Raw genomic sequence first — 14,064 nt, 5'->3', positions numbered from 1 at the left:
CTCTTCAGCCACAGGGAGAAGACAGTTGAGGAGGATTCTTGTGATGACTTTCCCAGTGGCCGACAGCAGGGAGATTCCTCTGTAGTTACTGCAGTGGGACTTGGCCCCTTTTTTGAAGATGGTCACGATTACGGCATCTCTGATACCATTCTGGTAAATCTCTCCTGCACACTCTCTGAATGTGTGGTGGCCAGAATTGGACACAATACTCCAGCTGGGGCCTAACCAGTGGTTATAAAGGTGCCTTTGTTTATAAAGTCAAGGAATCCATAAGCTATTTTAACAGCATTCTCAACCTATCCTGCCATCTTCAAAGACTTGTGTACATGCACCCCCAGGTCTCTCTGTCCCTCCACCCCAGTTAAAATTGTACCATTTAGTTTTTATTTATATTGCATGAACTGATCTCACAGCCTCAGTGCCCAGGACTAGAGAGGCTGGGCAAGATGGCTGTTACATCAGGGTGTGTGACAGAGACAGGTTCAAGCCCACAGTGAATGCATTGTCCTTACTGTACATTATTCAGCCTGTCCCATGCAGAACTAACAGAGACTCCAACAGTTAAACAGGAAGCTGAAAGCCGCACACTGCGGAACAGACTCCGGAGAAACTCTGGAATGCTGAAAATGGGTTCAGCTGTTGGAGCAAATCCGGCAGGAGCGAGTCCGGGGCTAAATATACACCATCGTCTGCCCAACGGAATGATCCAACCTTGCACTCGGAATAAACTGGCCCATAATGGGATCTGGGACCAGGGGCAGGGACCAGTGGTCCGGAGGACAGGGGCAAGAGGCCAGGGGGGGCTGGGGTAAGAGGCCAAGGGGCAGGGGGCAGGGACCATGAGGCTGGAGGAGGGGAGCGCTGGGGGGCAGGAGCTGTGCCATCGCTGGCTGTATCATGGTAGAGGGGCAAATGATGAGACAGAGTTCTGTACGGAGTGTGTTGGAGTTTGGTGGATCACGCTGCTCGGTACATGGAACATGTGACACCCGCCACTCACTATATGAAAGTTGGCACAGACACAGAAAGAGAGGGAGACAGGGAGAGGGAGATAGAGAGAGAGAGAGAGAGACAGACAGAGAGAGGGAGAGAGACAGAGAGGGTCAGAGGGAGAAGCAGAAAGAGATCGCAAGTTTAATTCATAGCCTGAGCTGCGTTAACTGACCTCAGCCCCCAGTAGCCCAGAACTAGAGAGACGGAAAAACAATTTAAAATAATTTACAACATCGAAAATTTCACTTTAACTATATATTTGTGTTATGTTTGATCGTCGAGTGGAAAATAGTGTCATCACCAAACATTCACAGGGCATGGGGTTAGATACAGAGTAAAGCTCCCTCTACACTGTCCCATCAAACACTCCCAGGGCAGGTACAACATGGGTTAGATACAGAGTAAAGCTCCCTCTACACTGTCCCATCAAACACTCCCAGGGCAGGTACAGCATGGGTTACATACAGAGTAAAGCTCCCTCTACACTGCCCCATCAAACACTCCCAGGGCAGGTACAGGGAGTTAGATACAGAGTAAAGCTCCCTCTACACTGCCCCATCAAACACTCCCAGGGCAGGTACAGTACGGTTAGATACAGAGTAAAACTCCTGTGGGCCCTGACCGCCTGGGCTGATCCACAGCTCTGTGAGGAACCTGAGCCTCAATAATTCCTATTGTTCTGTTTGTGCAGTTTTACAGAGGAGGTTGCTGAATGATGCAATGTAATTCTCTACAGCAATCACTGTTTTCCTGGGTCTGTTAGCACGACCAGAGCTTGTGATCAAGGAGTTTGAAGATGTTTTGGGAGCTGTCAGTGGATCAGAAGGTTTATTTTGTGGTTTTCTGGTAGACTTAGAATTTCTTAGAATATACAACACAGAAACAGGCCATTCAACCCAACCAGTCCATTCCAGCATTCATGCTCCAGTCGAGCCTCCTCCCGTCTTTCCTCATCTAAATCTATCAGCATAACCCTCTATTCCCTTCTCCCTCATATGCTTATCTGCCGCCCCTTAAATGCAACTATACTATTCACCTCAACCACTGCTTGTGGTAAGGACACCCTCAAAGCCTCCCTGGTAAATTGCGACATCACCACCGACACCTGGGAGAACCTGGTCGCAGACCGCCCGAGGTGGAGAAAGTCCATCCGGGAGGGCGTTGAGCTCTTTGAGGCTTGACGCAAGGAGCATGAAGAGGCCAGGCGCAGGCAGCAGAAGGAGCGCGCAGCAAACCAGCCCCACCGATCCCATCCCTCGACGAATGTCTGTCCCACCTGTAACAGGGTCTGTGGCTCTCCTATCGGACTGTTCAGCCATCAAAGAACTCACTTTGGGAGTGGAAGCAAGTCTTCCTCGATTCCGAGGGACTGCCTATGAATGAATGGTAGTGAGTTCCACATTCTCACCACTATACGCTGCACACAGTGCTCTAAGTGTGGTCTAACCAAGGTTCGATACAGGTTTAGCATAACTTTTCTACATTTCAAATCTATCCCTCTAAAAATAAACCCTAGTGCTTGTTTTTTATGGCCTTATTAACCTGTGTCGCTACTTTTAGTGATTTGTACATTTGTACTCCCGAGATCCTATTAACAGAATCTATTATAAAGGACGTGGTTACAGGGCACTTAGAAAGTAATAATAGGATTGGGGGTAATATACTAGCATGGATTGAGGATTGGGTAACAGACAGAAAACAGAGAGTAGGAATAAACAGGTCATTTTCAGGTTGGCAGGATGTGTCTAGTGGGGTGCACAGGGATCGGTGCTGGGGCCCCAGCTATTCACAGCCTATATCAATGATTTGGATGAGGGGACCAAGTGTAATGTATCCAAGTTTGCTGACGATACAAAGCTAGGTGGGAATGAAAGTAGTGAGGAGGATTCAAAGAGACTTCAAGGGGATATACACAGGCTAAGTGAGTGGGCAAGAACATGGCAAATGGAATATAATGTGGAGAAATGTGAAGTTATCCACTTTGGGAGGAAAAATAGAAAAGCAGAGTATTTTTTAAATGGTGAGAGATTGGGAAATGTTGGTGTTCAAAGGGACCTGGAGTAAAGATGTCTTAATGCAATTATATCGGACCCTGGTGAGACTGCACCTGGGGTATTGTGTACAGTTTTGGTCTCCTTACCTAAAGAAGGATATACTTGCCATAGAGGGAGTGCAACAAAGGTTCACCAGACTGATTCCTGGGATGGGGGGATTGTCCTATGAGGAGAGATTGAGTAGACTAGGCCTATATTCTCTGGAGTTTAGAAGAATGAGAGGTGATCTCATTGAAACATACAATATTCTTACAGAACTCGACAGGGTAGATGCAGGGAGGATGTTTCCCCGGGCTGAGGAGTCTAGAACCAGGGGTCACAGTCTCAGAATAAGGGGTCGGCCATTTAGGACTGAGATGAGAAATTTCTTCACTCTGAGGGTGGTGAATCTTTGCAATTCTCTACCCCAGAGGGCTGTGGAGGCTCAGTCATTGAGTATATTCAAGACAGAACTCAATAGATTTTTGGATATTAAGAGAATCAAGGGATATGGGGACAGTGCAGGAAAGTGGAGTTGAGGTAGAAGATCAGCCATGATCTTATTGAATGGCAGAGCAGGCTTGAGGGGCTGAATAGCCTCCTCCTGTTCTTATTTCTTATGTTCTTATCCCTTTGCTTAGCTATCCCATTTAGATTCTTATTTTCCAAGTACCTGTAATATGTGACCCAATGTTCCCTCTAAATTTTTTCTTAGAGTGGGCGGTCCTTTTAACAGGCTGTGCGGCACATTCAAATTTCGGCACATGTGCGGTTTTTCAATTTAAATGCTGCTGAGAGGCCTGTGTGTGACCTCCAGACCATTGCATGGCCACACAACTTAAGAGGAGCATTGATGTGACCTCTTTATTTTACTTACCAAAATATAATACCTCACATTTATCGATGTTGAAATTAATTTGCCAATGATATGCCCATTCTGTAAGTTTATTGATGTCTTCTATTGTAATGACATTGGATCCATTCCCAAACTAGACAAGAGCCTCGAGGTCCTAGACAAACGCAGCCAGCTCCACCACCTGAGTCACCCCGTTTCTGTGGCCGTGTTGAGGTTTGCAGCTGGACAGCTAAAGGCTCTCACAGATCGAGTCCTCCAAACCTTAACCCCCCTCATCTCTGGCTCTGTCTGGAAAACAACCCTTCCCGAAGCTGACTCCCATCTCTCACACAACGGGTAACCTGGGTTATTGGACAAGTAATCGTCATCATCATAGGCAGTCCCTTGGAATCGAGGAAGACTTGCTTCCACTCCTGAAGTGAGTTCTTTGGTGGCTAACAGTCCAATACGAGAGCCACAGACTCTGTCATGGGTGGAACAGATAGTCGTTGAGGATAAGGGTGGGTGGGACAGGTTTGCCGCACGCTCTTTCCGCTGCCTGCGCTTGGTTTCTGCATGCTCTCGGCATTGAGACTCGAGATGCTCAGTGCCCTCCCGGATGCTCTTCCTCCACTTAGGGCGGTCTTTGGCCAGGGACTCCCAGGTGTCAGTGGGGATGTTGCACTTTATCAGGGAGGCTTTGAGAGCATCCTTGAAACGTTTCCTCTGCCCACCTTTGGCTCGTTTGCCATGGAGGAGTTCCGAGTAGAGCGCTTGCTTTGGGAGAACGTGTCAGGCATGCGAACAATGTGGCGTGCCCAGCGGAGCTGGTTGAGTGTGGTCAGTGCTTCAATGCTGGGGATGTTGGCCTGGTCGAGGACGCTAACGTTGGTGCGTCTGTCCTCCCAGGGGATTTGCAGGATCTTTCGGAGACATCGTTGGTGGTATTTCTCCAGCGACTTGAGGTGTCTACTGTACATGGTCCATGTTTCTGAGCCATATAGGAGCGCAATATCACTACAGCCCTGTAGACCATGAGGGTGGCAGATTTGAGGGCCTGGTCTTCGAACAGTCATTTCGAACAGACAGCCGAAGGTCAAAGGCTGCACTGGTGCACTGGAGTAAATTGGAGCAACAGCAACACGGAATGGGCTGATTGGAGACAGGGAACCCAACTCTGAGTGAGTTTGTGCCCCCAGCACCAACTCCCCCAGAATAGAGGACAGTGCTCCGCCGTGAGAAAGCACAGCCACAGTTCCGGGGTAATGTTTATTGCGTGGCGCGGACTTGTCTCTTTTAGTGAACCTCCCCTTTTGAGTGGTGAATAGTTTCTGTTCAAACACTTACTCTTTAGACAAACCCGATACTCTGTTTCAATCTGTCTCTTGCCGTACCACAGTCCAAGACTCCAGCTCCTGACAGCTACACGTCAAATTAAAAGCAGATTAACCTCCCACTCATTACGCTTGGCCCCATTCCACACACACAGCTCACACTGGCTCCCGAGAGTGTTGGGGATAATTTGCTGTCGTGCCTGTTACTGATCGTTAAAATTACAATTGCTGCAATGTTACCTATCTCACTATGTTGATGAAACATTAATCAACAAGCAGCTTAAACCCATCAGAGCTGAGCGCTCCCAATCAATATGAGCCTCCGACCCCATATCCTCTCCATCCCCTAAACCGCCTACTCCCACCTCCGTCACATCGCCCGTCTCCACCCCGCCTCAGCTCATCTGCTGCTGGAACCGATGTCTTTGTTACCTCGTCTGGCCAGCCTCACACATTCTACCGATATAAACTACAGGTCATCTAAAACTCTGATGCCTATATCTTAGTGCCATTCACCCATCACCCCTGTGCTCGCTGACTTACATTGGCTCCCGGTCTGGCAATGCCTCAATTTTAAAATTCTCAAATTTGGCTTCAAATCCCTCCGTGGCCTCGCCCCCTCCTTAACTCTGTCTCGTCCTCCGGTCCTACAACCCTCCGAGATCTCTGCGCTCCTCTAATTCTTGGCAGCCGTGCCTTCAGCTGCCTGGGCCCTAAGCTCTGGAATTCCCTCCCTAAACCTCTGCATCTCTCTGTCCTCCCTATAGATGTTCCTTAAAACCGAACTCTGGTCACCAATATCTCAGCCACATTGTCCGCATGCTAGACACGAGACTCCCAAAGCAAGCGCTCTACTCGGAACTCCTCTACGGCAAACGAGCCAAAGGTGGGCAGAGGAAACATAACAAGGACACCCTCAAAGCCTCCCTAATAAAGTGCAACATCCCCACTGACACCTAGGAGTCCCTGGCCAAAGACAGCCCGAAGTGGAGGAAGTGCATCCGGGAGGGCGCTGAGCACCTCGAGTCTCATTGCCGAGAGCATGCAGAAATCAAGTGTAGGCAGCAGAAAGAGCGTGCGGCAAACCAGTCCCACCCACCCCTTACCCTCAACAATTGTCTGTCCCACCTGTGACAAGGACTGTGGTTCTTGTATTGGACTGTTCAATCACCTAAGGACTCATTTTTAGAGTGGAAGCAAGTCTTCCTTGATTCCGAGGGACTGCCTATGATGATGATGTTGATGTGGTTCGGTGGAAAATGTGGTCTGATAACGCTCCTGTGAAGCACCTTGGGACGTTTTACTACATTAAAGGCGCTATATAAATGTGAGTTATTGTTCTTACTCAGGTCATCTTATTACAGGTTCAAAAATATGTTAAAATATAAAGGTGGAAAGTTTCAAACACAGCGGTGTCAGACTGAGAGGTGGGCTTGGTGTTGACGTAGATACCCTTGGGAAACAGTGCAGTGAGCAGTGAGTCAGTGATGTGGGAGACACTTGTTTAGATCCCTGGGACAGATCACAACGTTCAGGAGAAACTGTGGCACTCATTAGAAATAGGGACAATTTGAATCTGAACATAAAGTACTAATAAACGTTTTAAATTTAGTTTAAGATGACTTTTCTTTGCTCTGTGTTCAGTATTTTTAGCAGTGGAATCAGGCCACCTCCCACAGGCGGTAATATAAGAATATCACACTGTGCCGCACACTCACAGATACAGCCTGTCGCAGGCGGACATCCTCTGCTCCCTTTGAAAGATTTACGCACAGACTGTTTGTGCTGCCTGTGGTACCGCCCCACTGTGAAATATCTGCCCACTGTTGGTGGAATATAATACACAGCGGGGTCCTGTTATCACAAACCTCTCAGTCTTAAACTGCCCTCAGCACAAAACTCAAGAAGCTGACGAGAATGTAGTAAAACAAATGAGGAGGACTTCAGGAGGACATAGACAGACTGGTGGAATGGACGGACACGTAGCAGATGAGATTTAACGCAGAAAAGTGTGAAGAGATACATTTTGGTAGAAAGAATGAGGAGAGGAAATATAAACTAAAGGGTATAATCCTAAAGTGGGTGCATGAACAGAGAGACCTGGGGGTATATGTGCACAAATTATTGAAGGTGACAGGGCAGGGTGAGAAACTGGTTAAAAAAGCTTACGGGCTCCTGGGCTTTATAAACAGAGGCATCCAGGACAAAAGCAAGGAAGTTCTGCTAAACCAAAGCTGAAGTATTGTGTTCAATTCTGGGCACTGCACTTTAGGAGAGATATCAAGGTCTTGGAGAGGGAGCAGAGGAGATTGACCAGAATGGTTCCAAGGTTGAGGGACTTTAGTTATGCGGATGGACTGGAGAAGCTGGGATTGTTCTCCTGAGAGCAGAGAAGGTTAAGAGGAGATTTAACTGAGACGTTCAGAATTACGAGAGGTTTTGATAGAGTAAATAAGGAGAAACAGTTTCCAGTGGCCGGAGGGTCGGTAACCAGAGGACACAGATTTAAGATAATTGGCAAAAGAACCAGAGTTGTTGTGATCTGGTACGCGCTGCCTGAAAGGGCGGTGGGAGCAGATTCAATAGTAACTTTCAAAAGAGTATTGGATAAATACTTGAAGGAAACAAATTGTAGGACTGTGGGGAAAGAGCTGGGGAGAGAGACTAATTGGATCGCTCTACAAAAGAGCCAGCACTGGCACGATGGGTCGAATGGCATCCTCCTGTGCTGTAAGATTCTATAAAATGTAGTGCTTAGTGGGACACTGACTGACAGAGACCGGGAAAGATTCTGGTACCTGTGTGTCTATAAGCTGGTGTTATTAGATGTTGCGGCAGCTACGGTTAGTTCCAGTGGCCCTGGGCTGAAGAGGGTAAAAACTTTTATATGTGAAGTAACAGGGCTGGTTTAGTGGCGGCTGCACTGAATATCCAACCGCCCCTCAGGGCCTGGGGTCAGACATGAAGAATGGCTCTTTGGCCGAGGATACCAGAGGAGCTGCACATCACAGAGTCCGAGGACCGATGGGGAGACATTTATCAGGGAGGGGAAATAAACCTTTGCAAAGGTCAGAGCTTATTTCTAGCTACTGGAACTTCTTAATTACCTAAAATAATACCGTAGTGCCTCGGAGAATCATCTAAATATTCCTGAGCCTTCCAGTGTTTAGAGTGAAATTTAGTAATTCTCAGCCAAATGACTAGGTGGAATATGGAGGCAGACCTTGAGACTCTGGGTAAGGATCAGAAGCGACTGTGAGCGAGGAAGTCTGGATTCCTGGTTAATGTAGACCGTGACTGTGACACAAACACTTTCAATGGGCAATCTCTGTAAAATTAGCAAGAGATTTTACATGAAGTATTTGTCTACGTTCTAGTTTTAGAAGTGACATCTTACATCAGCAGCACTTGTGCAGTAAGAATCACAGCAGCCACAATACAGTGAGGAGAGGGCCAGGAGACAGCACAAACCCCCAGCTATTTCTGACCACTGACTATTCCACATTCTGTAAGCAATACACCTGTCCTGCCCCACGCTGCATTCCTTACTTTTCCTGGGAATAATCTGCACTTGTGTCGTTATGTTCACAGTAAAAACCCACAGCTCTGTCCCTGCCTGTCAGTAGTGTTACTGGTGTCGGTTGGGTTGTTTTTCAAAAATTCGTTCCAGGGATGAGGGCATCGCTGGCAAGGCCGGCATTTATTGCCCATCCCTAATTGCCCTCGAGAAGGTGGTGGTGAGCCGCCTTCTTGAACTGCTGCAGTCCTTGTTGTGAAGGTGCTCCCACAGTGCTGTTAGGGAGGGAGTTTCAGGATTTAGACCCAGCGACGATAAGGAATGACGATATATTTCCAAGTCAGGATGGTGTGTGACTTGGAGGGGAACTTGCAGGCGATGGTGTTCCCATGCACCTGTTGCCATTGTCCTTCGAGGCAGTAGAGGTCACGGGTTTGGGAGGTGCTGCCGAAGAAGCCTTGGCGAGTTGTTGCAGTGCATTCTGTAGGTGGTACACACTGCAGCCACGGTGCGCTGGTGGTGGAGGGAGTGAATGTTGAAGGTGGGGGATGAGGGACCAATCATGGTGGTTTTGGAGCTGCACTCATCCAGGCAAGTGGGGAGTATTCCATCACATGTGCCTTGTGGAAAGGCTTTGGGGAGTCAGGAGGTGAGACACTCGCTGCAGAATACCCAGCCTCTGACATGCTCTGACAGGAGGAGGTCAATATGAATCATCCACTCGGCACTTCTAGCTGAAGATGGTTACAAATGGAGGTTTCCTTGCCGCTGCTGGACCTGAAGCCATGAGACTTCATGGGGTCCAGAGTCAATGTTGAGGATTCCCAAGGCCACTTCATCCCGACACTGTGCCGCCACCTCTGGTGCCTCTGTCCTTCCGGTGGGACAGGACTTACCCAGGAATAGTGATGGAGGAGTCTGGGACATTGGCTGAAAGATATGATTCTGTGAGTATGACTATGTCAGGCTGTTGCTTTATTAGTCTGTGGGACAGCTCTCCCAATTTTTCCACAAGTCCCCAGATGTTGGTGAGGAGGATTTTTCCGGGTCGACTGGGCTGGGTGGACCATTGTCATGTCTGTAGCCGGTGCCGAGGTCGATGCTGGGTGGTCCGTTCGATTTTATTCTTCTTATTGTTTTTCGTAGCGGTGTTTTACAACTGAGTGTCTCGCTGGGCCATTTCAGAGGGCAGTTAAGAGTTAATCACACTGCTGTGGGTCTGGAGTCACATAGAGGCCCAGACCGGGTAAGGACAGCAGATTTCCCTCCCTAAAGGACATCAGTGAACTAGATGGGTTTTTTTTACAACAATCTGGTAGTTTCATGGTCACTATTACTAATATTAGCTTTTTATTCCAGATTTATTTAATTAACTGAATTTAAATTCCCCAGCTGCCATGGTGGTTCTGGTTCCCCTGTTCAGGATCTTCTCCAGAGCCACGCGGTGCTTCACCGAGTGAGAGGCCTAAACTGGAAACAGAATTCGAGGTGTGGCTTTACTGAGGACCTGCATCAAGTCTGCCTCATACTGAAGTATCTGAGCCACACACCCGATGCCCCATTGGTGCTCCTGTGGTCCCATTGGCTGTTCCTGTGACCCTATTGGCTGTTCCTGTGACCCCTTTGGCTGCTCCTGTGACCCCATTGGCTGCTCCTGTAGGCCCATTGGCTGCTCCTGTGGGCCCATTGGCTGTTCCTGTGACCCCATTGGCTGCTCCTGTGGGCCCATTGGCTGCTCCTGTGGCCTCTTGGCTCTGGTTATGGACCATCAATGTTTTGTCAGCAACTTCCTCCAGTCTCCCGCTCTGCAGCCTAATTGCTAATCCTGGAATTACCCATCACACAGCATTTATCCACATTGAAGGCAGCTGTTGCATTCAGATAGAGCCATTCCCCCAGTGAATCCAGATCACCAGCACTTTATTTATGCCTACATTCCCGACTCCACCACAATACTATGCGTCAACGGCGGAACTGAGTGTTTCCTCAATGCCTCTGTCCAAATGTTTGCTAGAGAGGGGAAGGAGCGAGGGGGAGGGATGAGGGAGAGGAGTGAGGAAGAGGATGAGGGAGAGGGAGGGGAGCAAGGAAAAGGGGTGAAGGTGTGGGTGAGGGTATGGTTGGGGATGGCGGTGTGGGTGAGGGTGGGGATGATGGTGGGTGGGTGGGTGAGGTGTGTGGGTGAAGGTGGGAGTGAGGGTGGGGGTGTGGGTGGGTGTGAGGGTGAGGATGGCGGTGTGGGTGAGGGTGTGGGTGAGGGTGTGGGTGGAGGGTGAGAGTGGGGGTGTGGGTGAGGGTTGGGTGTGTGAGTGAAGGTGGGAGTGAGGATGGGGGTGTGGGTGGGGGGGGTGTGAAGGTGAGGGTGAGGATGGCAGTGTAGGTGAGTGTGTGGGTGGGGGGTGAGGGTTTGGGGGGGTGAGGGTGTGGGTGGGGGTTGAGGGTGAGGGTGAGGGTGTGGGTGGGGGGTGAGGGTGAGGATGGCAGTGAGGGTGGGGTGGGTGTAAAGGCTACGAATGACCTAACTCCAGCCCTTAGCCTCCCGGTGAGAGGCTCTGTGTGGGTTGCCTGTTGTGGAGATCAGTCTGTGAGGGGGAAGGTGCCCCTCAAAACCCAACATGGAGGCTTTCACTGACTTTTAAACATTCTCTGACTGTAAGGGGGCTAAAGGGGTTAAATTACAAGGACAGGTTGCACAGACGAGGCCTGTATTCCCTCGAGTTTAGAAGATTAAGGGGTGATCTAATCGAGGTGTTAGAGATGGTGAAAGGAATTGATGGGGTTGATAGAGAGAAATGATTTCCTCTGGTGGGTGAGTCCAGAACCAGGGGAAATAACCTTAAAGTTAGAGCCAGGCCGTTCAGGGTGATGTCAGGAAGCACTTCTTCACACAAAGGGCAGTGGGAATCTGGAACTCTCTCCCAAAAGCTTCTGAGGCTGGGGGTCAATTGACAATTTCAAAACTGGGACTGATAGATTTTTGTTGGGTAAGGGTATTAAAGGTTACGGAACAAAGGTGGGTAGATGGAGTTAAGATATAGATCAGCCAGGATCTCACTGAATGGCGGAGAAGGCTGGATGGCCTCCTGTCCCTAACACAGAGCAGGATGCAGTGTGTCACTGAGCTGATCTTTCCCAGATATATTGTAGGTCTCTCCGAGTCTGCCTCGGGACTTGAGTCAGAGAGTGGGGTTTGGAGTTTGGGATTGTAAAAGTTCAGTGCAGACATCCAGCACTGACTCCAAGTGTCTACTCACAGCGAGTGCTCTCACCTGCCTTTAGTTCGGACACAGGGGGCACATCGGGATTGGTGTGAACCAGGCAGCAGCCAATCGACCGCCCGTTTTACATCTCCCCATTCTTGCTTCCATTGAAATCAATTGAAATACAATTGTGGAGAGAAGTAAAATTGCCTGTCGATTCACGATCGCCCGTTTTACACGATCCACAGTCACAATCTGCCTCACAACGCAGATATTTCAGACCGTGATAGATCTGTTCAAACACATTCACAAACTGCCAGGGAACCCTCGGCATCGCCCAAGTAACCTTAATATCTGACACATGTAAAGACCATACTACCCCCTCACACACACATTTTAACACACACACACCCCTTACACACACATCTTAACACACACACACACACACCCCTTACACACACATCTTAACACACACACACACCCTTTACACACACATCTTAACACACACACACACCCCCCTTACACACACATCTTAACACACACACACACACACCCCTTACACACACATCTTAACACACACACACACCCCCCTTACACACACATCTTAACACACACACACACACACCCCTTACACACACATCTTAACACACACACACACACACCCCTTACACACACATCTTAACACACACACACACCCTTTACACACACATCTTAACACACACACACACCCCCCTTACACACACATCTTAACACACACACACACACCCCTTACACACACATCTTAACACACACACACACCCTTTACACACACATCTTAACACACACACACACACCCTTTACACACACATCTTAACACACACACACACACCCTTTACACACACATCTTAACACACACACACACACGCCTTACACACACATCTTAACACACACACACACCCCTTACACACACATCTTAACACACACACACACACCCTTTACACACACATCTTAACACACACACACACACCCCTTACACACACATCTTAACACACACACACACCCCTTACACACACATCTTAACACACACACACACCCCTTACACACATTTTAACACACACACACCCCTTACACACATTTTAACACACACACACATCCCTTACACACACATCTTAACAAACACACACCACTCACACGCATACCCCTTACACACATCCCTTAACACACACACCCGTTAAATCACACATCCCTTAACATACACACTTTAACACACACACAGACCTCTTACACACACACACACCCGTTAATACACACATCCCTTAACACACACACACCTTACACACACGTTGCACATACCTGGAGAAGTGCCACCACAGCCAGGAGAATAAGGCAGATTTGAGCCCACATCCCAATGCTGGAGAGACGGATCATCGGAGAGAGCGAGAGAAAGCCCCACAGAAATGCTGAGTGGGAGCGGGTGTGAGAGGCTGCTGCTCTGGGACACCAATTCACTGACAGCTGACGAGCTGCCCAGGGTGCAGGAAAACCAATTGAGTGACGGCACATGTGCTGAGGGGAGAGCGAGAGGCGGACTGAAATATTAGTGCCCTGACACAGTCCGAGCAACTGTGGAGAGACAGACAGACAGGAACCAGCTGCTCCCAGCAAAGGGCCCGGAGTCTTCCCACCCTGCCCCCCGCCCTTCCCCCAAACTCCCCCTGCCCCCTGCTTCAGCCCCCTGCCCCCCGCTCCGGCCCCCCCACCATGCCCCCCGCCCTACTCCCCACCCTACCCCCCCCCACCATGCCCCCCGCCCTTAGCCCCCACCCTGCCCCCGCTCCAGCCCTCTGCCCCCTACCCTGCTCCCCGCCCTGCCCCCCGTTCCAGCTCCCCACCCTGCCACCCCGCTCCAGCTTCCCTGCCCCCAGCCCCCAGCTCCAGCCTCCCACCCTGCCTCGCTCCAGCCCAGCACTCATTGCACACACAGCCAACCTCTCAGATTTTCACATTTTAACTTGATGAGCAGGATGATGAATTTGTCTGATTATTAATGCACACACTGATATTCACAGTTACTGATTATTAACCGTCCTGTGACAGGATCCAACAACTGCTGCCCCCAGCCAAAGCATACTGTCATCAAATTAGACTGATGGGAGTCTGTCTGTGCTTACAC

At 49.3% G+C, this 14,064-nt stretch overlaps 1 protein-coding gene across 1 annotated transcript in view; it reads right to left on the bottom strand.

The window, feature by feature from the left end:
• cdh15 (cadherin 15, type 1, M-cadherin (myotubule)) overlaps nt 1-13,544 on the bottom strand; it is a 46,531-nt gene extending 32,987 nt beyond the window's left edge. Inside the window, exon 1 of the mRNA XM_070898363.1 lies at nt 13,245-13,544. Within this exon, the coding sequence (XP_070754464.1) occupies nt 13,245-13,454 (210 nt within the window). The 5' untranslated portion in view covers nt 13,455-13,544. The remainder of the gene's footprint in view (nt 1-13,244) is intronic.
• Between the last annotated feature and the right edge of the window lie 520 nt (nt 13,545-14,064).

This window comes from Pristiophorus japonicus, chromosome 13 (assembly GCF_044704955.1).
Source record: "Pristiophorus japonicus isolate sPriJap1 chromosome 13, sPriJap1.hap1, whole genome shotgun sequence".
Taxonomy (NCBI): domain Eukaryota; kingdom Metazoa; phylum Chordata; class Chondrichthyes; family Pristiophoridae; genus Pristiophorus; species Pristiophorus japonicus.
This window is presented reverse-complemented; position numbering and strand designations above follow the sequence as displayed.